The sequence below is a fragment of the Cygnus olor genome, chromosome 4 (genome assembly GCF_009769625.2).
Source record: "Cygnus olor isolate bCygOlo1 chromosome 4, bCygOlo1.pri.v2, whole genome shotgun sequence".
Classification (NCBI taxonomy): domain Eukaryota; kingdom Metazoa; phylum Chordata; class Aves; order Anseriformes; family Anatidae; genus Cygnus; species Cygnus olor.
The window spans coordinates 48467048-48491338 of NC_049172.1; the positions used below are offsets into that span (position 1 = coordinate 48467048).

The window sequence follows — 24291 nt, forward strand, 5'->3', positions numbered from 1 at the left end:
CTCATAAATGCCTTGACGACCTCCAGTGAAACCGAGTTCTTGTTGGGTAGTAAATACCTGCTTGAGTGAGCTGCAATACAGTGTGTCAGTTGTTCCTGGTCTTGGGTCTGTCAGTACAATCTACAAGATGTTAAAGCACACAGTATTATTAGCTCTGCTAGGAATTTCTGTCAAGACAGAATAGTTGTGCCATGAGGATCGTAAGATTTGTTGAACAAAACCTCATGTTGATTGCAGTGCCGGTTTCTCTAGTGTTAAGAAAATGTGTGCAGAGTAATATGTAAATCCTATAGTTTTCATCTGTGTCTGATGAGGTCTTGATAAATCACAGGTGAATGCTAGGATATGTTTGACAATGAGACAAGAAGCAAGCTGAGATGAGCAAATTCGAGTTTCAGTTCAAAGTAGCTGAATGCATCTTTATTTTTGTAACAGGAATAACAGAAGAGCTGTTAGAAAGGAGGGAGCTTTTGCTTTGCAGGTCACTAATCTGACGGTGCTTTGTTTCTGTCCTCTTCTAGAAATCGAGGCCAAGGAAGCTTGTGACTGGCTGCGGGCTGCTGGCTTCCCGCAGTATGCACAGCTCTATGAAGGTAGGCACCAGGGCTGTTCCCATCAGCACCCCAGCCTGCAAGGTGATTGTTCATGGCATCGATATGAAACGAACGTGCAACTTCATTTTTGGACAATAAGGCATAATATCCACCGTTAAAAGAGGTTTGGGGGCACACCTGAATGGTGGCGCATAAGATAAATTTTGGAGACTAGGTTGCTTTCTGCTACCCTCCGTGCACATAGACATACCAAAACCAATGAGACTGAAACACTCTTGGAGTTTTAAATTTTCTTCAGGTTTCTGCTTTAGTCTGAGTAATCCTTTTAATTTTTTTTGTCCTTTTTTTTTTTACAAAGGTTTTCCTCAAGCAAAAGGAAACTTTTCTCCTGTCTTCCTCTCTGACCTGCTAGGAACTTGCAGTTTTGGCAGACTACTCTTAAGCTCTGATGCAAAATGACATACATAAGTTTGTTTTAAAGAATGACATCTTAGAGGTCCTTTTTAATATGTGTTATTTTCAGAGGGTTTTTTTCCTCCTACTTAAAATTACTTGCACTGTGGTGAAACTATTCTGTACTTTCTTATCTGCCTCTTCTTTTTTATAAAGCAAACTCCAGCTGCTGCTTATAAGAATGAGCATAGAAAGTCCATTATTTACAGTGAATAACCATTGGAAATTACAGCAAATGCTGAGCTGACCTTCTTGAAAAATGATCTAGTTGAGCTTTGATTTGCAGCTGCATTGGCAATGTGAGATGATAATAGCACTTTCAAAAGCACTTATCAAAAATGTCCTTGCCTGTTCAGAAATGATTTTTTTTCTTTTTTTTCTTTTTTTCTTTTTTCTTTTTTTTCTTTTTTCTTTTTTCTTGTTTCTTGTTTCTTTTTCTTGTTCTTGTTCTGGTTCTTGTTTCTTGTTTCTTTTTTTTTTTTTCTTTTTCTCTCTCTCTCCTCTCTCTCTGCTCTCTCTGGTTCTCTCTCTCTCTCTTTCTCTCCTCTCCGCAAGCTTCTCTTCTCTCTCTCTCTCTTTCCTCTTTTTTTGGGTTGGGATGGGGTGTGATACCAATGGAAATGCCAAGATTTTCTGGGATGCAGATCAGGGGCTGTGGTTCAAGTCTTTGTTAAACCAGGGACAACACTGCCAGTAGAATATGTGGGCTTGTGGGTTTCCTGTTGTGCTGAGCTGTAAATCTCCTAAGAAATTACTTGCATTCAAAAACATGCCCTACCTATGGTTGCAATTGTCCTACCTAGAAACTCTAACTTTATTAAGTTTCTAATTTAGGACCATGTTCTTGCCTAACATCAAAAGGACCACAGAGGTGAGAGCAAGATGTGAGAGCAAGGCCAGCCATTCCCATTGAAAAGCCAGCTGTCCTTACATGAAAACAATATGCCATTGTCCTTTTCAGGCCCTTTTGGCAGCAGCAACATCAACAAAAACAGCATAAATTAAGCATAACAAAAAAATGGATTTGTGCAGACCATCGACATCTTGTCACCCATCGCACTTAGTGTGCCCACAAGAAAACATCTGGGAGAACACAAGATGCAAGCCCTCTCAGAGGAAAAAACTTAGATCAGGGCTGTTGAAAAGTACCGATTGAATGTGCTCACTTTGGGCTTAAAATAGTGAAGGGGAAAACTATGGATCAGTTTGGTATAATATGAGAAGTCACCTTTAGGCAGTACACATTTAAAATGGAGATTAATCTGTGAAACTTCATAGTTGCTCTGCCTTCTAAAACTGCAATTTTCTGTTGAAACGCCAGGATTTCTTGTATTTTCTTGTATTTCTTGTATTTCACAGACTATGTCATCATAAGAATATTATATACCTTTCAGTAAATTAACACCAGGTCTATTCTTTTCATCATTTCAGCTCACTCTTGTCTCTGGAGATTTAAAACATTTTATAGACAATCACTTGGACCAGAAAAGTTGTATGTAACTGCAGCAGTACGTTGAGAGTTTGTCCTTGTATTGCTGCATGCCCTGAACACCCAGGGCTTTGGTGGGAGTTTTGGTTTTGCAAGGAATGCCAGATCAGGACCTATATGACAGTCAGGAATCTGTGGAGGACAGTAAATAATATATATGTAGTCACTGCTTCAGAGCTGAAGTAAATTTTCAGCTCTCTGCCAACCTTGTTTCTTCCCCCTCACTCTCCCAGTTGTTTATCTAAACTTTTAGGGAAGGAGGCAGTATGGGTTCCATGCAGCTTGGCGCTCTTTCATTTCAGCCCATATCTCATTAATGTTGTAACAGAGTCAAGCATTTAAATTGCTTGATTAACAGCCAAGGAGATTCTGTTTTTTCATTCCAGAGATTTGGGTTTTACTGGCCTTTTTTCTTTAATGTGAGATACTAGTACTTTGATGAGATTGTATATTTATTTTAAATAAAGCCAGCCTGAATTAGTTTCAGCTTCTGATGTTGGATAGGAAGTTCACGTTTGCCTTGTTTCCTCTCCTGTTGTTTCATCTTTGCTTTGCTCATTTTTTCCCCATTATGCATAACAGCTTTCAGTTATCAAAGCTGCATGCCAAAAAGTTATAGACAGGCAGTAAGTATCTCTGGCGTTTGAGCTGGTAACATGCGTGTTTATCTGAGAAGTGCCATCACTCGCATCTTGGTTAGCTCATCTGAAGGCAGCTGGTGGTTTTGAAACAATTCACTGCTGGGAATAACTGCTTTTTTGATTCCTCATCTGTCTCTGTTCCTACAGATCTCCTCTTTCCAATTGACATCGCTCTAGTCAAGCGAGAGCATGACTTCCTGGACAGAGATGCTATTGAGGCCCTATGCAGGTAGGTGGGAAAAAATCACACTGCATCTTGTAACAAAACCCTTCCCGTGTAATGGGAAATGTAACCCAGGAAAAGCATAACCACAACTGAATTATGTATTATAGGCTTAACCATTGTTTTGAGGCCTTTTGGTTATCCATTATTGGTATGCATTTTTAATCAAAACAGTATATTGGGCTACGTAATGTTTGGGGATCTTATTTGCATCAAAGCTGGGAGGAAAATGGCAGTAGTCTTTGTGACAAGAGTCTTTAGTAACTATTTAGTATAGCTATTATTTTATTATTATTCATTCTTTACTTGCTTTTATTATTGATTCCCCAATTAGCAAGCCATGTGAAAGCAGAGCTGTGTAGGCAACAGCAATCTGTACATACAACTATAGCATCAGTTCCCATGCAGGAATTACATTTTTGGGAGCAGTATTAGCAAAGCTATGCTGCTGCATTCTCTTACCTCCTGTCTGACAATGGTGAGGAGCCATGTGTATAAAAGTGATGCTGACCTCAGGGTACTACCCTGTGTACACTATGATCACTGAAGTGAATGTGGATGGCTGTAAAGGATAATGGGAGTGAATCTAAAGGGTTTACCACCACCGTCAAGGCTGGCCTGCCCTCAGCTGTGTGCTCCCATAGCTTATCTTAATTGTTTATGGGCTCCTACAACAAACCGATTCAATTGCTTACCCAGCTAAAAAAGCCTCAGTAGTCCTTGCTGGGTTAGGAAATTGGATCAGCACATGGAAAGGAGTAATGGACTCTGGAGGGGGTGTAGAGGATGACCACAGAGCCAACTGCAAAGGCAGGACACAAGGGGTGGGCAGAAAAAAGAGAGCAAGACTTGCCTGTGTGGGGCAGCTTGTTTTTACAGAACTACAGCCCCAGCATTACCAATTTTATCATATAAGCAATTACTTTGGCCCCATTTTACACTTACCCATCCATCCGTTATGGATGGGTAGTCCTCTAGCGCGAGTTCATAATCTAAATTGCAAAAAAAAAATGCAATAATTTTTCATATCTTCTATTACCTAGAAATAAGTGCAGTTTTCTCCCTTTGTCCTTCATTATGGCAACTTTCCAAATTGTCTTCTGAATGAATGCTTTGGATACTACATGCCTGATGGCCACAAATCTAAATGTCAATAATTCTAATGAATTATAAAACCATTTTAAGAAAGGCTCTAAGTTTATAGTGTCCTCTTGCCATCACTGCCATGCTTGGAAGGGAAAGAGAGAAACTGGAATTTGAAGTTCATCAGAAATATTTACAGCATTTTCAAACTAAGGAAACAGATTTGTTGCTCACTCATTGAGAGGGGAAAAATTTTATTCACGGTAAATTCACAATCAAGATGCAGTAAGGCGCCTACTCCGTCAGCATTAAATGTGATACATTGGTCTGCTTATTTGTGTGCTCTGGAGCTTGTGAAGCCATTGAACAGAAAGTACAGCGATGTGAATAAATGCTGGTTCCCAGAAGCATGGTATTCCCTTGCCAGGAAAACAGAATACAGTCAAGCCAGCATATTTTGGATCTAGTGCTCTCTTGCAAGAATACTTTTTAACCTGGGCTTATTTAGGTAGATGGGGGAAAAAGACAACAGTCTGTTTCTTACTGGTAAAAGTAAGAATATGTCCTCCATACCTCTTTGAGACTTGCCACTAATAAAAACAGTTACCAATTTTATTGAACTTAGAGGATAGCAAAAAGATCTGTCCTAAAAATGGAATCTTATTTTTTAAGCCTTCTAATAAAGGTAACCAAGCCAAAATGATGTGGGTATATACACATTTTGTGAAACTAGGACACACAAGTCTGCTAATTGTAAAATCACCTGTTCACTTCCATCTTCAAATTGTTTTCTGTGTAGTGTGCATAAGAAGTGTGCATCTTCCTGTAGCTTGAGACAGATTTTAAAGGCAAAACTATATCATTCTGAAGCCTGTGGCTTATCTTTTACAAAATAATTTTAAAACTGAAGCTAAAATTTCTCCAGAAGCATTCAGATCCTACCTTAACATAAAACTGAAAATCATCTTGGATGTCTGAATTTGGCCTTTTGTCATGTGTATTAAACAAAAGCAGTTCATTATCACAACATTTCCACCTTTAGACTTTTTTTTCACATCTCCCTGTTTAATTTTGTAAAGCTCTTTAAAAACATGGAGAGGCTACGTCATGTGGAATGCTGTGTTTCTTCCTGAAACCTAGGTTTATTTTGACTCATGCCATGGTCAGTGTGTAAACAGTAGAGGATTTTGCTCAGTAAAGGAGTTAGAGCTGTTTCACAACCATAAGTCTATCTAAAAATCAGAGTAGTTTTGGAATTATTTGCATTTTCAGCATAGAGCTAAATGAATGCTGTATGCAGTCGATGGTAACAAAATAGTTAGTCCTCTGTGCTGAGAATCTGCTTTTCAGTATAACCAGCAGTCTTTTCTCAGTGGTTTTAATCACCTTGTACTTATTACTGCACGTGGAAAAATATAATTTTAAAAAAGACTGTAGAAATCACAATGACAGGGATTTTTTTTAAGTTTGAAGCATTTAAAACATCTGAACAGTACTGTCAATTACTGTTCAGTAGATTATTAACTTAAACAGGAATAATAATGTAACTTTAACAGTTTAATATAATGCTTTGCAAAATTCATTTCTAAATGGAAATGGCCCACCCCATTAAGGGTTTTCTTGAAAAATTTTAAGTAAAAAGCAAGTTGAGGCTTGAACTACAGAGATAGCATATGGTACTTGGTAACAGTAGAAGATAAATGGTTAAGAAATGTCATTTAGTGATCGTATCACGTAATGTAGGTTAAAAATGTAAGTCATGATTCTGCTTTAATTTGCTGGGATGCTTCACATAGAGACTGTGTGTGAAGTGCTGCTGGCCTTGGTTTCGTAAGCCTCTGTGTAGATTAATGGTTGGGAATTTATCTTGAGAGGGCAGCTGCCTGCATAATGCGCTCATGAAGCTAAGTACTGAAACATGCTTATCCTAAAGGCTGTTGTTGCTAAGTGCGAATTACATAGCAAGCTGTGATGGAAATCCTATTTAATCTCTTTACTCGTAACTAGAAAACTGCCACACTGTGTACACAAGAGATTTCTTAAATCTTGTACCATCAGGATTTCTCATCCAAGAAATTGATTGTAATGGATTAGCACGAGCAGCAGTTACTGGTCGTACGGCTTGGTTTGTGGAGCTGGCCTCCTTTGCAGGTTATAACATGCAGATGAACCCCAGGAGCCAGCACAGGGACTGTCCACTGCGGTGAGACACGAAAGCCCTTGTATCATCAATTAGTTACAGGTATAATGGAGCTGGAGTTTGCCCTGTAGTAAGGAATGAAGAATTTAAATCCATTAGGAAAATATTTTAAACTGAAGTTCAAAGCTAGATTGTACACTTACTGAGATGGAAAATTCTAGTTTAAAATCATAAAATGCTTTTATCTGATGCACTGTGCTGCTCCCACTATTCTTGAGTGTGTGGGATGAGAATTTTCTGCTGTTAATGACCACAGAATGAGTTACCAAGTGGTTATAGCTGATGCAGAACTTACTGGTTCTTAGGTTAACAAAGACTTCCTATTACAAGGCCATAGTTTAATTTATAAAATAGCTAAAGTTAGCCATGCAAGTTGAAATTTTTGGTAGTGTGCATGTTACCCAGATTGCATTTCTTAAAAAATAAAATAAAAATTGAAGCTAAACTAGTTTGGCCATTTCTGAGAAGATGACTGGGAAGAGCACATTGTTTGCTCATTTCCTGGAGAAGCTCTGGTGCCTCGTGTTTGGGGTCCAGCCAGTACAGGTTTCCACAGTAGCCCCGGGCTGATATGGGCCAGTCACAGTTTGGGGACTGGGACTGAAAGGCAGGCTCTGTCACATTTGTCACCACTAGGAAGAAAGGCTTTGCAGAGCTCACGTAAGGGTTCTGGTGTGTGGAGGACAAGGAGAAGGGATGCAGTGGAGGTGTAACACAGGAGCTCTCTTCCACGGTGAGATACCCCCTGGATGTGCAGACATACAGAGAGAAGGCCGACCCAAAGATAATTACCTAAATGATGGGAAAGAACATTATCTTGTCATCCAGGCAGTCATTCAGAAAGACAGTGGACAGGGTAGGAGGCATTGCAGAAATGGACATTGAGATAGCAAGGCAGTGTAAGTGGCTGCAACCACTATCTGCAGCAATCCTGCCCTGTCACCCTGTCTCCTCTAGAAGTCCACGTGAAGGTGTCACTGAGACAGGTTTGGGCAGAATAAGACAGAGCTAAAGAATGAGAATCTGCTGCCTGTCAGCGGAGAAATGATGAGCTGAGTTTGTACCTGGGAGCAGAATTATCTGGAGAGAAGGTCCAGAGCCAGAAGAAAATTGGGTTCATTAACAAGTACCAATTTGATGAGATCTGTAGAAAATGAATGTGTGCTTGCATGCTTAAAAAGTATTGCAAAGTGAAGTGACGTTAGTGACAGTTGTATGGGTAACTCTCGTCTTGGCAAAGCCCGAACCTTTCTTGCTTAGCTTTGCGAACTCGATAGCTTGTTTGGAAGGCAGCTCTGCATACCATGCTGTGCTTTCAGGGTCCTATAGCTCCAGGAACTGGGCACCACTGAACTCACGTAAAAGCTAAAGCAGGATGTGTGTATATATAATTAACTTACAGACCTGAGGCAGTCGCTGCAGAGCATTTGGATTTTAAAAGGGAAACTGCTTTTATGCTGAAATCATGTCAGATGTGTAAGGGAGCCTTTATTTGCCTTGCTGCTCTTGTGTTTAACCTTGCTCATAGGGGGTTACATTATCTTGCCTTCATACTCGTTTTTGTGAGGTGTGTGCTGGGGGATTTTTTTTTCCTCAAAGTCCCTATTTTTCACCTATTTCGGGGTTTTAAGTTAGGTAGGAGGAAAGTCTGTGGATGTAATCTTTGTGAAATCAGAGATCGCCTTTATTAGTGATTAGATAGGCTGCAGCAAGATAAAGCCTGATGCAGGGATTCAGTGATAGCTTCTCCCCACATAAGTCAAAGGTTGCCACAGTGTGAAATTCGTAAATTATTACACAGTACAAGACTGAAAGCGATGCAGTATTCCCTGCCATTGAGGTCTGGCAGTTTGGAAGGAGAATGTTTGTGAAGCAGGGGAAGGGAAGCAGCTTTCTGCTGCTGTGTGGCCTCTTAGAAACCAAATACTTGGGTAGCATGTACGTGGGGCAGTCACTCCTCACCCATGCCATAAACACAACTGCTGGGAAGGTCACGCACCCACCAGTAGCAGCGGGAAGGATTGTGCCTGCTGTCCGAGCAGAGGTGAAAATGGAGAGATCTGGTTAACTTTCCTACTCTGCCACTGGCCTACCATTTGACCCGTGGCAATTCTTCCTGTTTCTCTTCTTTTCTGCTGTGTTGTGGCTGGGTCTAATTATAGATCAAACTGTCCTTTTTACCTCACGACTGCAGCAAGAGCACCAGTAGGAGCTTTTTCATTTTCTTTGATGGCCTCAGGATCAAGCCCTGTGTAAATACCATCTGCAACCAATCCTGTGCATGAAAGGAAAGAGGAAAGAGAGGAAACTAGTAATCCTTCCTGTGCACACATTTTCTAGATTCAAGTTACAAGTTTCAGGAATCTGAAAAGACTCATCTGAAGCAACAGGACAAGTCAGCATTTTTTTTTCTTTTAATTTTTTTTATCCAAGTTTTTCAAAGCTACCAGTACAGCTTCTTTACATTTGCTTGAATGATATAGGTGAAAATTACACTGCTTCCTTCAGAATGAAGCAGACTTTTTAAACCTCAGCCTTACCCCTGTTCAATTTGCATGAAAGGGGCAATTCTTCTCCTCTGCTTCCCCCCTTCACATGCTACCATTTATGTGGCTCAAGGAGCTGACATGGGCAAAATTCAACCCCCAAAAAATGGAAAAATGAATTTTCAGCTCCTCTAGACCACAGTACAGCCTCACAAGTGGAAGCTTTCCATGAGGGAGGCAGGAAGAGTGGGGACAGAAGGAGGGCAGAGAGGTTTCTTTGGATGTGATGCTTCCCATGACTGTCAGACAGAATGGACGGTTCTGGGGGACAGGGGATAAGAAAGAGAGCTTAGTTTATTTTAGGGATGCTGGATCACAAGCTCATCAGAGAATAGAGGGATGCTTATATACATTCATAAAGTACTTTGAGATGTGCATGCAGAGTGCTCTTGCATGTCTTAGGGAGGCTGGTTAATTCTTGTTGCTGCAGCAATTTATTTTCATTGTCTAAATTTTAGTCCTCAAGACCAACATTATTACACATAAAAGAAACTTTAGTTTGGGAAGGAAAAGCAGGTACGTGGCTTTTTAAAAACTGATAGTTGTGTTGTCCCAGGATTGTATTGAGAATAATTACATTACACTTCTCACAAACAAAATGGGTCCCTAAGAAGTGGAAAATAAGTTTTCCTGTTTGAGCTTTCAGCTTATAAGTATAATTTTAAAGTGGTGTGCTGTTTTGTACAGATGTGTACAGTGTCAAATAAGAAGCCTATTCTCTTATTTTCAGTCTGTTGAGATTGATTGTTTCAGGGTTTGAATGTTTGATATTTAAATAAATGTAATTATTACAATTCATTGATTACAATGCGCTTCTTAACTTACTCTAAGTTTCTGTTTACTTTCCCTTACTTTGATTCAGGTAATAGTGACAAATAGTCATCCATCCCTCCCTCTGAAGTTAGAATACTGCCAAATGTAATGGGTTAATGGTTAAGTATAATTAGGGCTCTAATTGAAACTCTGCTTGTGGCTATTTGTATGCAAAGCAGTTTGGGGATAGCCTTCAGAAGCGCTTTTGAACTGAAATAGCCTGTGCCAAAACACTGGAGTTTTCTCTTAATATGGTTTCCTTTGCTTTGCAGGCGCTTAAATACTTTAAACAAATGTGCAGTGATGAAGCTAGAAATCAGTCCCCACAGGAAAAGGGTAAGTACCTTTGACATCTTCTGTAACAGCATTGTGCGTTAATAAAACTGAAAAAAAAATAATAGCAGATTGTTTATCTGTAGTGTAGGATGACAGCTGAGTTGAACCTGCCAATGACTCATAGTCAAAACTCTGCTTATATTTCATCTTATGTTCTCGCTTAGTGAAAACTGCAGGGCTTGTCCCTACATAAAGGTTATTTGTCTAGCTAACTCTTCCATGGGATGCTGCTCTCAGCCTGAAAAACACTGGGATTCTCTGCCTGCCAGTGGAGTTGTTTGTGTTGTAGCTTATTACTTGCTCTTAGGCAGGATTGTAATTATAGGCATGATGGAGGGGATCCTGACCAGCCACAATGAGCTGACCTGAATGTTAGAACATTGTCCTTGATGTAATCTTCACAGTTTTGGTTCTTTGCCATCACATTGGAATTGTATTCTTTTATTACAATATAGGCAGCGTGACTCTGCCTGGCATGCAAAAGAGACGACCATTTGTAGGATTGACATGTTGTTTCCGTGTTGTTTTTTTTTAATTACAGCTCAAATTTAAAGCAAATATTTAAAGAATATATTGACTACCTTTTTAGAAAGTTTACACATCTCCAGGGTGTTTAGCGGGAGTTAAAAGGGTTTCTTGGTGTTTGTGATCCCTGTGGAGCGTAGTGAGAAGAAGAGAGGACCTACTGTAACTTCGGTAAGGTAGTACAGACAGAAAGCTGAGCTGCTGGATTTTGCTAATAAGGTACCACTTGATAGCTGTCTTAAAACTATGTGGGTGTCCTAGGAGGGATCAGTAGTTGATACTGTCCCCTGGGATATGACGACTGCAGATAAAGATGACTGAACTAAGGCAATACAATGCTGCCCTACCCTTAGGAAGAATGCATACAAATGCTCTGAGGTTGTTTACCGGGAATTAATCCTCCTCTTTCCCTATCTGTTTGTGGTATGCTGGAAACAGCACCCAAGTTCCAGAAGATAACAGTCTCAGGCAGCATAATATGAACTTTTTAAAAGTAGGGGTAGACCCCTGGCTTGCCTGTTTACAGCCACCAGAAGATTTCTCCTCCTTGTTTTTCAATCCTGTTAACACTGGAATGATCAGTATTGCTGCTAGATGTCAGACCAGACCCAACGTCTTCCAGAGTCTGGATGTTACGTTTTGTTCCAATCCTTCTTGATTTTCACTCACCACTCATGTTCTGGTGGATGGACTTTGATACCATTCCTGTTTGTTGTTGACTTCATTAAAATTCTTAGCCTTTAAAGCTTTTTACTAGGGAAAAAATTGTGCTGACAGAAACATATGCTTGCTTATGTTGCATTGACTCTTTGCAAATTAAGATTGCTTTACTGTTCCTTTTTCCCAGTCAAACCATGTTTTTATCATTATTATCTATTGACAGTTTCAGGTGACATTTTTCCTCTGGAAAACTTTAAATAAGCAAGCCAGTCCTCTTAGGTTTTCTTCTGAGTCAGGGGCAGAAACACCAGTAGTAGTAGCTGGGAAACAAAGAGAATGACACTTGCTCTTTTTCCTATGTGTATTTGGTTATAAAAAAAAATGGTGTTTCACATATCTTCCTGAGATGATGAAATGTGCTAAGAGGAAAAAAAAACACACTAGGAGAGGATCAGGAGCTAAAGTATGCATAAATAAAATACTTGAAATATGAATAACTTACTAATTTTTCAGACTGAGTGTTTATGTTCCTGGCACACAAATAGTTACAGTTTGAGGCGTGCATGTGTACTTGTTTTTAAATTAAAGCAATCTAAACAAATTAAGTGAAACTTCAGCACCCATGGAGCTGTGTGGCAATTAGTCTTCCCTACTCTGAACACCAAAGGTTATTTTGTGGTTTCATGGTGTCACACTCAATATCTCTCATTGGCTTCATTCTTCCGTGTGCAACATGAAATTTTCCAGATACTTGGAAGAACAAAAATGCCATTTCCAGGATCATTCCCTTTCAGGATTTAGATGAAAAGATTTAGACATAAGTGATGTACGGGTAATTGTGCCCTCAAGCATTCGTCATACATCAAACATAATCAGAGAAGATGCTATTTACAATTTACTTACGTGCTATACTGTGAGTGAGCTTTTGCTGCTCACTATCTATGAGTGTTAAAGTTTGCCTGGAGCAAGACTGAAGTAGAAACTTCACAGGACATTCTTAAAATGTTAGCTGCTAGCCTGTGGGAGGAAGAGTGGACCAGTAGGAGCCTGGAGGCATCAGACTGTAGCAGTGCAAGAGTTTCTTTTGCTGTCTCATTAGTCACAGTGAGGAGACCTTTTAAACTTCCAGAATGGGTAAGGAATTAAGCTGCAACAATTCACAACGTATGAGAAACATCTCTTAATTGCAAAGAGGAGTATAACACAGAGCCACTATCAAAAGAGTGTAACTTTGGAGGGAGTCCAGAGGGACCCCAACCCCGGACTGACTCCAGTTTAAAATTTTATGCATGCCAGGAATTTCCATTGATCTGAGGGCTATCCACTGTGACCAATTAATTAAAAGTCTATGGATACTAAGGTTTTCAGAAAAGAGCAATTTAAAGCAGATTGCATTGTTTGTTTCTTTTTATGAAGCATATATCCTTTGTATTTAAAAACTGTTAAAAAGTATTGGGTGTCCCCTGTAATCTTTTCTTGTAATGGGCTTTATGGCCTAAACTTCCTTTCCCTGAAGAGATTGTTTTTGCTTTAAATTCGTGAGAACAAGGTCATGCTTAAATCAGTTTGGTGGGCCATTGCATTTAAACGCAACTGCCTTTGCGATGCTGGCAGTTTGCAAGCATATTTTCAGGGTTCTTTTTCTTTGCAGAGTGAAGATTCAGATGAAGATGAACCATGTGCAATAAGTGGCAAATGGACTTTTCAAAGGGACAGCAAGAGGTGGTCGAGGCTTGAGGAGTTTGATGTGTTCCCTCCAAAGCCAGACTTGAATATCTCCTCCCCAGAAGCTCCCCACCTTACAAACGCAGCAAGCCGTGAGAGCGTGCTCACAGACCTCAGCGAGCGGCAGGAGGTGGCTTCAATTCTCAGCATCAGCAGCACCAGCAGCCACCAACCAACCCTGCAGAGCGAGGCATCTACCACCAGGACAAATTCCGTTGTGAGCGTTTGTTCGTCGAGCAATTTTGTAGCAAATGATGACTCATTCAGCAGCCTGCCCTCGCCCAGGGAGCTGAATAGCTTCAGCTTCAACACAAAAGCAAATGAGAAGAACACCAAATCTAAAACAAAGAGCCTGCTTAAGAGAATGGAGAGCCTGAAAATCAAGAGCTCTCACCATGGCAAGAACAAAGCTCCTTCAAAGCTTGGCCTTATTATTAGTGGGCCCATCCTGCAGGAGGGCATGGATGAAGATAAGCTGAAGCAACTTAACTGTGTGGAGATTTCTGCCCTCAATGGCAACCACATCAGCCTCCCCATGGTACGAAAAAGGAGCGTCTCCAATTCCACCCAGACCAGCAGCAGCAGCAGTCAGTCTGAGACGAGCAGTGCCGTCAGCACACCCAGCCCTGTCACGCGAACGCGGAGCCTCAGTGCATACAATAAAAGGGTGGGCATGTACCTGGAAGGCTTTGACCCCTTCAACCAGTCAACCTTCAGTGATGTGATGGAGCAGAACTTCAAGAACAGGGGAAGCTTTGCAGAAGACACCGTGTTTTTTATCCCAGAAGATCATAAGCCCGGCACTTTTCCCAAAGCACTCTCCAATGGCAACTTCTCTCCAACAGAAAGCAATGCTTCCGTGAACTGGAGGACGGGGAGTTTCCATGGCCATGGCCATCTCACCCTCCGGAGGGAAAACAGTGGAGACAGCTCCAAAGAGCTGAGCATGGGAAAACGGCGCAACTCTGCTAGCTCATTGAGCAGCCGCCTGAGTATTTATGACAACGTGCCAGGCTCGATCCTGTATTCCAGTACGAGCGACTTGGCCGACCTTGAAAACGAAGACATATTCCCAGAGCTAGACGACATCCTGTACCATGTGAAAGGGATGCAGAGAATAGTAAACCAGTGGTCAGAGAAGTTCTCAGACGAAGGGGACTCTGACTCAGCGCTCGACTCCATCTCCCCCTGTCCTTCCTCCCCAAAGCAGATCCACCTCGACGTAGATAACGATCGAACAACACCGAGTGACCTTGACAGCACAGGGAATTCACTTAATGAAACAGAAGAGCCTTCAGGGATGCAGGACAGAAGGGACTCTGGGGTGGGCGCGTCTCTGACACGGTCCAGCAGGTGAGCTCATGAGTGCTGGGACTTGGGTTGGCCCCAGTGAGGTCTCCTCCAGACCCACTGGTTCTGCAGTAGCTGCACCACACTCGGTTAAGGCATTCCTGTAATAGAAGTTAGGGCCACTGAAGCACACATGTGCCGTTCCCATCACTTCCAAAAACAATTATAGCCGAGGGAAGTATTTGTACAACACTTGTAAATAAGTGATTCCCACAATTCATAGCTATATTTTTATATGTTCAGCTCAAGTCATCACTGAAAAACAGCCTGCTCAGCAAGTCAGCGTTTGGAGCAATGTTAAGGCAGGTTTGGGGGATGGGAATTCTTCAAACTGAAATGGGTGTGGGAGGGAGAAGGACCTCAAGTAGTGCTATTCACTTTTCAAATTGGCTAGGAGAGCCAGTGGAAGTATGGTCTGTTTTGTGTCAGTGTATAGTAAAAGCCTGGACTTTTAGACTGTCTCAAAAAATTGCACTTTCAGTAGCAGGCTGTTTCTTAATAGCATGGTAGGGCACTAAATCTGCAGGGAAGATGGGGCTTGTTTACTTTTTCGTGATCACTGTAGCACAGTGGGGGCTTGGGGGAGCTCCAGAGGCCTCCCAGTTTCTGTTGGGAGCTTCACCATGTATTTTATATTGTGAATAGAGCATGGGCTGAACTCTTTCTGGCTTTGTTTCCAGTTTTCCTTTAAAACTGGTGCAAATCATTTTGGGCCCAGTTTCTGCTGTCATTTAGTTGCCTACTGCTTGTATAACTTGAGGGATTTTTAGAAAAGCTTAGTTCCCGTTTGATGTGTCTTTGAAATTTGAGGCCTTTTTTTTCTTAATGGAGTTGTTTGATTCTGACTGACTTGATACTGGAAGGGTTTCTGGAAAAAAAAAAAAAGTTGTTGGAGCCCTCTGAGAATGTCTGATAGTGCAACGCCATGTAGGTCAGCTCAGAGTGCATGTTCCCATCGACACAGGTTGCAGGGAGTGAGGCGAATGTCTCAGTGACCTGTCCTTGCTCTGTTCCCTGTCATTTCTGCAGGCACAGGCTGAGATGGCACAGCTTCCAGAGCTCCCACCGGCCCAGCCTCAGCTCGGCGTCTCTGCAGATCAACTGTCAGTCCGTGGCACAGATGAACCTGCTGCAGAAGTACTCGCTCCTCAAGTTAACCGCTCTGCTGGAGAAGTACACACCTTCCAACAAGCATGGTTTCAGCTGGTAAGGGCACAGTGCCAGGTGTAGACAGGCCATCTATCCAAGCACAATAGTTTCACTAGTCCTAAGTAACTTCTGGAAACATGCAACAAATCCCTCCATCCCTCTTTTTTCCATATTTGCACTTCTTCCTCCAGCCTGTGCTGACAATGATTTGTGGTTTCTTAAGACAGTGCTAACTATCATCACTAACCCTTTATGTAAACGTAATCTCAGTAGGATTGAGGACTATGTTCAAGGAGGCATGTGAGGGAGTAAAAGCAATCATGTACAGGCCAGCTGGCCAGCTTTCTGTGTGGCAAGATGTCCACTATCTGTAGCAAAAGAAGGACAAGTGTATATTGAGTGAGTTAGTGACTGGTGGCACAGAGCTCAATAGATCTGAAGATGCTTCAGTTATTCTTAATTTTTTTGCATAGCTTTCTCTATGCAATCATGTCATTAAATAACATAGATGTCCTTTAGTTCTAGTGTCTTGTTATCCAACAACTATCTCCCCTCTTTAAAGGACTATAAATCCAGCACTATAAATCCAGTTAACTTGAAAAAAAAAAAAAGGGGGGGGGGTGAATGGCGGTTGGGAGAATCATTAATTTTTTTGTAGGCAGCAATATCTGCTCTGGCCAGGTGTTTGTAACTAAGTTGTTGTTTTGTTTGTTTGTTTGGATTATGTTGGAAGAATGAAATAGAAAGCTCCTTTATTACTGTATCTGCAGTACAGCCTGTGTAACCTTCAGGATGCAAAAGACGCAATAAAATTTTTCTTCTCCCTACCACAGGCCAGCCTCCTCCCTTCCCCAGGAGTCATAGAGAGTATTTAGCTTCAGCATCAAAGTACCTCCTGTTCAAAGGCTGTTATTATGTCAGCCTTTCTAAATACAGAAGTTGTTTGTTCTGAAAGACAGAAATAAGTATTGACCAGTTATCCCTGCATGCTTCAGATTCTCGGTGGAGATCGCAATGTGTTTTTTCACATTCCATTGGCATGTTTTTTGACAAAGCAAGTATTATTTGCATATATCAATAATGCCCTAAACTTAACTATATGGCAATACAAATTGGTTCTGTTTTCCTATGTAACAGATTAGTCAGCTGTAAATCTAATGCACTGTTTGTATAGCTGTACTGTATATATCGAAATGCTAAATAGGTCTCCCTGTTCTCCAGTGTTACTGTGTCCTACTAGCTGTTGTACCATACATTAGCTTTTTTCTTTGTTTAAGAAAATGATCTCAATATTTTCACATTTTAATAGCTTTTTTTCCTTTATGAAAGCAACACTTGGGGACCTAGGGGTAAATAATTCTTTTGTATTTAGTAACTTTTTCCTTGGAGTTAAAAGCAAATGGAAAGGCCTCTCATTGAAACTGGAGTGGGAGGTAGGGGTAACAACAGTAACTGCCTGACAAGGAGGGGGGTCCCTCAAAGGGGTTGTTTATAGAGCTGAAGTTTTTAGCTGACAATCTCAAATGTATTACATCAGTTTCCTGCTGTTATGCACACTGGTGGGTGGTGGACCCAGTTTGAGGACTTCACAGAACAAGTAGTTGACATACAAAAGCTCATTGTTCAAATGCCCATCTTTCCTGAAACCTAAAGAAGCAGTGTTATAAGGGGTCACTGACCACAGGATTTATTTTGACTCCATTGCAATTCGGTCTGGCTCCTGCAGTTTTTCCCTGTAGCTTTTGTCCTACTAATATTGATAGAGTAGCACCACAATAATTACAGGCAGCATACTGCTCTGAATGTTAAGCCTTTCTCTTAGAGAAACTGTTTTCTGTCCTCTCTCCCCTCCCATCCCTGAATGAATTAGCTTATTTATATTCTCACTACTTTTCATGTTATTCAGCATACTAAAATGTTTCACTTATTTTCACTTACTTCATGAGTTACTGGAAATCCATAAGACAAATGGTTGCCAGAGGTTTAATCTCATTTTGTCATTCCCTTTGCTTAAATAGGGCAGTACCAAAATTTATGAAAAGGATAAAGGTGCCAGACTATAAAGACCGAAACGTATTTGGAGTACCACTGCAAGTCAATGTTCAGCGCACTGGGCAGCCTCTTCCACAGAGCATTCAACAAGCCATGCGGTATCTTCGCAACCACTGCCTGGATCAGGTGGGTTTTGCTCTATTCTCATCCCATTCTCATTCAGTACTCAAAGCCCAGCCTTCCATTAAGATTTTTGTTGTTGTTTCTGGGTCAGATTGAAAAAGCAGACAGAACAAAATGAATAATTCAAGGAAAACTTTCCATTAAATTAGCCATGAAATTAGAATTCATACATAAGAGGCTAAAGAACATACTTAGATTTCAATTTTGCTATACTATATATATATATGTGTGTTTACTTTTCCATATACAATTACACTTAGGTTGGACTATTTAGGAAATCTGGAGTCAAATCAAGAATTCAGGCTTTACGTCAAATGAATGAGAGTTCAGCAGACAGCGTCAACTACGAAGGCCAGTCTGCTTACGATGTAGCAGACATGTTAAAGCAATTCTTCCGTGACCTACCCGAGCCCCTCATGACCAACAAACTCTCTGAGACCTTCTTACAGATATACCAGTGTAAGTACTGAGATTTCTAAAGCTAAATGGCTAATTGTCATTTGTGTAGCAAGGGTGAGAGTTTCTAACACCGCTCCTCTGGGCACTACGCATGTTGCATGTGTTGGTCTTTCTCTTTCTCTAGCAGCCGTTATATTTCAGGCTGCCACATAAGGAACTGATTTTTGATATTCTGACTGTATAACGATTCATAGGACAGGACAAGTTCTTTTAATTTCACCTTTCCCTCAAGTTTGGGAACAAATAAATCCTCCATCACTTGCTGTAGTTTCCTCTCTTCTTTGAGCATACTTGATACTACAGTTTGAAGATAAACTGTGTCTGATGTGGCTATAGAGGGCTTGTGCAAACAGTATGTTCACAGAGTTTTGGACTTTTGAGGGGATTGAAATGTACTGAATAACTGAGGTGGGTTTTTTTGTTTGTTTTTGGTTTAAAGAGCAAGATTGCCAAAGGAATTGTATTTTCTTAAAATTCATATTATTCTGTCTCTCACCACAACTTTTGAAAGCAACCTTTTAAGTTGAGAACTTTTCTGTTACTAGTTTTTAGCTACTTTACTGGTAGGTGCCATAAACAGAATGTGCTTAGAATAAATAACATCAAAACGTGAATTTATCAACACACCTCAAAAGAAAGAATTCGTGCTGCTGGGATGTCAGGTTCAACTCCAGCTAGGGATACATTCTCTATTGTGAGTTAGATAAATCATGTTCTGTATACATGGTTATTTTGTGCTGGATCTTTCCAAACAAGTTGCCCTTCAAAAGTTTTTTATCTTTGTTTCATTAGGAATACTTACATGCTTTATAAAAGCACTTTATTAAACTGCCAAAGATGAATTAATGTTTGGTGACCAGAAAACCCCAAAGCTTTTTGAAATATTCATGGAGGTCCAAACTCATGCACTATGGGCACTTTGATCCTCTAATACCACCCCATGTATTCTTCCCATGGTAGCACAGCTACAACACAGTTTGATACAAAAATACTTACTTTGAGCCATTACTGTTTTTGTGCCTTCCCTATGATGATGCAAATGCTCTATCCAGGAAATTCCTTCAGACCTCTGTAGGTGGAGGTGACAGTTTAAAATAAGAACATATGTACTGTTATTTCAGAGCACATTTTTTTGTTTGTTTGTTTCAATTCCCAAGAAAGTTTACGGAAAAAATGAATCAGACTCTCCACTTCCTTGCATATTAAACAGCAACTCTTTCTGATTTAGTGCCAGAAAAAGTTGACACAGTATTGTAGAAGTATATTTTCCTTTCCCTTCCTTTCACAGCCGGTAGGTCTGAGGAATCCCCAGAGGTGGTCGGGAAGTATTATCTCTGTGCAAAGCAAAGAGCCTTAAAGCAGCTGTAAATTTTGCTTCCCTGCAAAGGACAAAATTTCTCTTTGCTTTAGAGTTATGCACCAAGCATGGAATTGCCCATACAAGGCTTAAATGTGCTTTGAGCTGATTGAGGGGTGAGCAGAGAACAGTAGATTTCTGCTTAAAATTGCTTTCTAAACTCACTTGCCAGCCTTATGAAATTGCTGAAGCCCAAAGCAAATACCAGTTAAATATCTGGTTAGCAATGCATGTATTATGAGCCATGCAGCCAGGGCAGTGTGGTGCTAATGATGATATAAATGCTCCAGGAGTCAGACTCTCATGTTGTATTCAGGGATGGCCTGTTGGAAATCCCTTTATAAGAAGCAGGTCTGGTCTGGGTTATTTCGCTATTTGTTCCCTTCAAGTTTGGAGGAGAAGGCCTTATATAAAGACACACGTCAAATTTTTCCAATGGATGTTTTTGTTAGTAACCAAGGAGCTGTTTAATGGTATGGGGCTTCACAGCATTGACTTTCTTTTTCCACTGCATGACTTTGAATGATCAGCTCAATAAAGCAACCCTGTGTGTTTGGTAAAGCACTTTCTGGCTATTTTATGACATCATTGTTAAAAAGATCTGCTAGCCAATTTATTTAATTAATTCACCTATTCTCAAATGCATTTGTTTTGGATTTCTTTGAAAGCCAAAGAATTTCTAAATTGGCTGGACTGTGTTTGCTTGTTCGCTGCCTGAGTCCAGGATTCTGTCATTTTAGTGCAAGTAGCTGTTGAAATTAAATCTAAAATTAACTCTGGCCTAGGCACAACTTCTTCTTGCTTGCATTTCTTGTGAGGCAGGAAATAACTGAGGGCAGTTAAACTAGTGGGTTAAAAAAAATCCTTCATGTTTCCTACGAATGGTATGCATCCTGAAGGAAATCACTTCAGCTTCAAATATTTGACTTAAGTTTGGAGTTTGCTTTGGGATGTATTCATGCTGTGTGTGTGGAAAATCAATGGGCTGATGAGAGTATTACTAATATTATGCAGATGTGCCAAAGGATCAGCGTCTCCAGGCTATCAAGGCTGCCATTATGCTTTTACTGATGAGAACAGGGAGGTCCTCCAGATTCTTCTCTATTTCCTGAGTGATGTCACAGCTGCAGTGAAGGAGAACCAGATGACACCAACAAACCTGGCGGTGTGCTTAGCACCTTCCCTCTTCCACTTAAACACTCTCAAAAGAGAGAATTCCTCCCCAAGGTACGCTCCAGAGAGCACAGCTCAATGCTGCTGGTCTTGTTGACTCTGCCACTTTGATCCCATTGAACACTCAGAAGGCACCAGGTGCAGAATGGTTATGTGACCCTACTTTTTTAACAGATATGTTAAAATGTTAGTCAGCTCACAAAAAGGGAAGAAATGGGGGGACTCCATAGAAGTTTAGTATGAGTGGCAAAAGAAGTCAGTAACAGCATGCCAAGATTTGGTCCCAAGCAGCACTGCTCTAAATCACCAGCAGCTTCTGGAATCCTACTGTTTTCTTACTAAATGTCTCTCTTGCTCTGTGTTACATAACTGAATTTGTGTGTGTGCGCTCTTCTTCCTGTGAAGGGTGATGCAACGAAAACCAAGCCTGGGAAAACCTGATCAGAAAGACCTAAATGAGAATTTGGCTGCAACCCAAGGGCTAGCCATATGATTGCTGAATGCAAGAAGCTCTTCCAGGTAAAAACAGTATCTGCAAAACCGATGGGTGCAATGTTGGCCAACATGACTTAGCTTTTCCATTATACAGCAGACCTAGGAACGTCTCTTTATTTTAATAAGAGTAGTATAGATAAATAGCTTTTTAAAAAAACTTTGCATCCTTATCTGAGTGCATGCATGAATTTGAAGTGGTGCCAGATTTGTTTTGTTGACACTGGCACTCAGAAGCCATGAAGCATTTGTGGGGTCTGGGGCATTTTTGTGACATCCTAGCTACATTTGAAATGTGTGTTCAAACTTCTGTTGTGCAGCCATGAGGATCTGTGAGCTTCAGCTCTAATTACAAAGCAAGAAGCTATTTCCAAGAATTCAGTGCTCGCTTTATACTTAAATTCCAAAGGAAAGCAAGACTAGGCCACAAAAGCATCCCGAACGTGACACTATCAGACTGTTGGCTGAAGGCTCCATAACAACTAAAGCACGCTCCCTCTAGACCCTAGCATGGAGAACCAGACAAGTCTGCATCCTGGTTTTCCTCACTGTCATCAAATCTTTCAGAGCCCACAACTGAAGGCATGCCTGTCTCTCTTCTTGCAGCTGACAGCTGGCCTCTCCTTCAGTCAGTCTGCAGGATAAGCTTTGCTATTGGGATGAGTCTGAGCTGTGGAGCAAAGAAGGGATACACCACAGAAAAACTAAAAACCAAAAGACACATTGTAAACTGAGGGACTAATCTGTGTCAAATCAAGGTCACAAAGACACAAACTTGGTATTTCTTCACACTGAGTGCTTGACCTCACAAATATATCTTTTAGAATACCATTTGCGTACTAGCTCAGGTAACTTAGAGATGTAATTCCACAGGCGTACCTACACATAAACATCTCTAGGCATCTCATTTCTACCAGAGGATGTGACTACTGCCAACTTCAGAGTGAAGGAAGTAGGCAGTGAGCATCTTATCAACAGGAGAGTGCTGCAGTCTCAAGATGGTGTTTTAAAAAAAAAAAAAAAAGAAATAATAGCTGCACGTTAAAGAGCTGCAGGTGCCCCACAGCTTGCAAAACTAGTGTACCCAACATACAGTGACCGTGAAGCTGCTAGACTAACTCTGGGATTTTGGGGAGAGAGCTGCAAGAGGATGATTGTTCCTTGTCACCCTCAGATACCCGAAGAAATGAGCCGGGGCCGAAACTCGTACACAGAGCAGGACCTGCGTCCCCTCAGCCTGGAGGAGCCAGGGGCAACAGCAGCACCACGGAGCCCTCCGACTACACTGCTACCTCCAGGACTGCGTGGACGACTTGCTGAAGGAAATGAAGGAGAAGTTTAAAGGCTGGTCAGCTGTTCCACCTCAGAGCAAGCAGAACTGGCCTACAAGAAGGTATGCATCCTGTAACACTGTCCACTACTCTGTTTTTAACTTATCTTCCCTTAATGCAAGCCACCTTTAGATGTGGGATATTACAGAAGGATATTACACCTTTATTTTCTGGATAGATTTAAGAAAAAATAATGATCTTTTGACATAGTTGCGCACTGTCTAAAAACAACATGTCTTTCAGCAGTAGTCAGAAAACATGCATTGAATTGAGTTGTCGTGTTTATCCAGCCCAGGAATGCTCACTGCGTTGCATTTACACGCCCTCGCTCACTTGTGCAAAGCCTTGACAGGCTAACTGAAGCCTCCAAGCACTTTTGTTATGCAGGCAGCAGGGATGAAGTTTCTCTGCTCTAATCTTCCCTTGATTCACGGTTCAGAGCTAGCAAAGGGAGAAGTGTTTCATTGAAATTTGAGCTAGGATATTTTAAAAAATTAATTTGGAAAATGAGGACATTTTTCTGCAGCATCACAATTTAATAGCGGTTCATGCTGGAGAACGTAACTATAATGTAAAAACCATTTGGAAGTCAGTGTGCAGATGCCTTTGGCTATTACGAAAACAACCTCAGTCTGAACTTACGACAGCCTTAGTACAATATATGTGTGTATTTGTGTGTGTATGTGTGCATGTATTTAATTTGCTGTGTTTATCCAATAATATAAATACAAAGAAATGCTGAACTGAGGACTCTGTGCTGATTTTCCCCAGGCGTGTGAAGGTCCCCCACTCCGGTTATGGAAAACTACCATTGAAATTGCTGCCACACCAGAGGAAGTTTTAAATCGTTTACTTAAGGAGCAGCATCTTTGGGATGAAGATCTTATAGATTCAAAAGTAATTGAACCTTTGGACAGCCAGACAGATATCTACCAGTATGTCCAGAACAGCATGGCACCTCATCCAGCCAGGGACTTTGTAGTCTTAAGGTAAGACTTTTATATGCTGTAGTTTTAATATCTCCCCCAGAAGCCTTGCTTACAGAATAGCAAGCAAGTTATGTAGGTAAAAATCTATTTATGCATGATTTGAAGTCTATTAGATGTTTGAATTCCTGTTTTTCAAAGATGAGACTTTTTTCTTCTTTTTTCATAGAACATGGAGAACAAACTTTCCCAAAGGAGCTTGTGTGCTTTTAGCAACTTCAGTGGATCATGACCGTGCTCCAGTGGCAGGTGTCAGAGTCAATGTGCTCCTGTCTAGGTATCTGATTGAGCCCTGCGGGTCAGGAAAATCGAAGCTTACCTACATGTGCAGAATTGATTTAAGGTATGTATTTCCATTTTTTGTCCTTTTGTGATAGTAACTTGTCTCTTATAGTGCAAAATTTAGACAATTCAGAAGGCTATAGCTTAGGCAGTAGTACATAGTTCTCAAATGCAAACACACAGGACTCTGAGATGTCATAAAATCATAGAATCATGAAATATCTGAGTCGGAAGGGACCCACAAGGATCAAATTGCCTTCAGTGCATGTCTAACAATGAGGATGGTTTG

General features: G+C 40.9%; 1 protein-coding gene across 1 annotated transcript in view; it reads left to right on the plus strand.

Moving 5' to 3' along the window:
- The window catches only part of LOC121070250 (rho GTPase-activating protein 7-like), a 223539-nt gene that overhangs the window by 196985 nt on the left and 2263 nt on the right, over window positions 1-24291 (plus strand). Inside the window, 16 exon segments of the mRNA XM_040557138.1 lie at window positions 522-593; window positions 3285-3366; window positions 10275-10338; window positions 13175-14601; window positions 15628-15804; window positions 17766-17925; window positions 18183-18381; window positions 20753-20803; window positions 20806-20965; window positions 21317-21393; window positions 21396-21430; window positions 22578-22654; window positions 22656-22750; window positions 22753-22796; window positions 23506-23723; window positions 23890-24063. Of these exon segments, the coding sequence (XP_040413072.1) occupies window positions 522-593; window positions 3285-3366; window positions 10275-10338; window positions 13175-14601; window positions 15628-15804; window positions 17766-17925; window positions 18183-18381; window positions 20753-20803; window positions 20806-20965; window positions 21317-21393; window positions 21396-21430; window positions 22578-22654; window positions 22656-22750; window positions 22753-22796; window positions 23506-23723; window positions 23890-24063 (3112 nt within the window).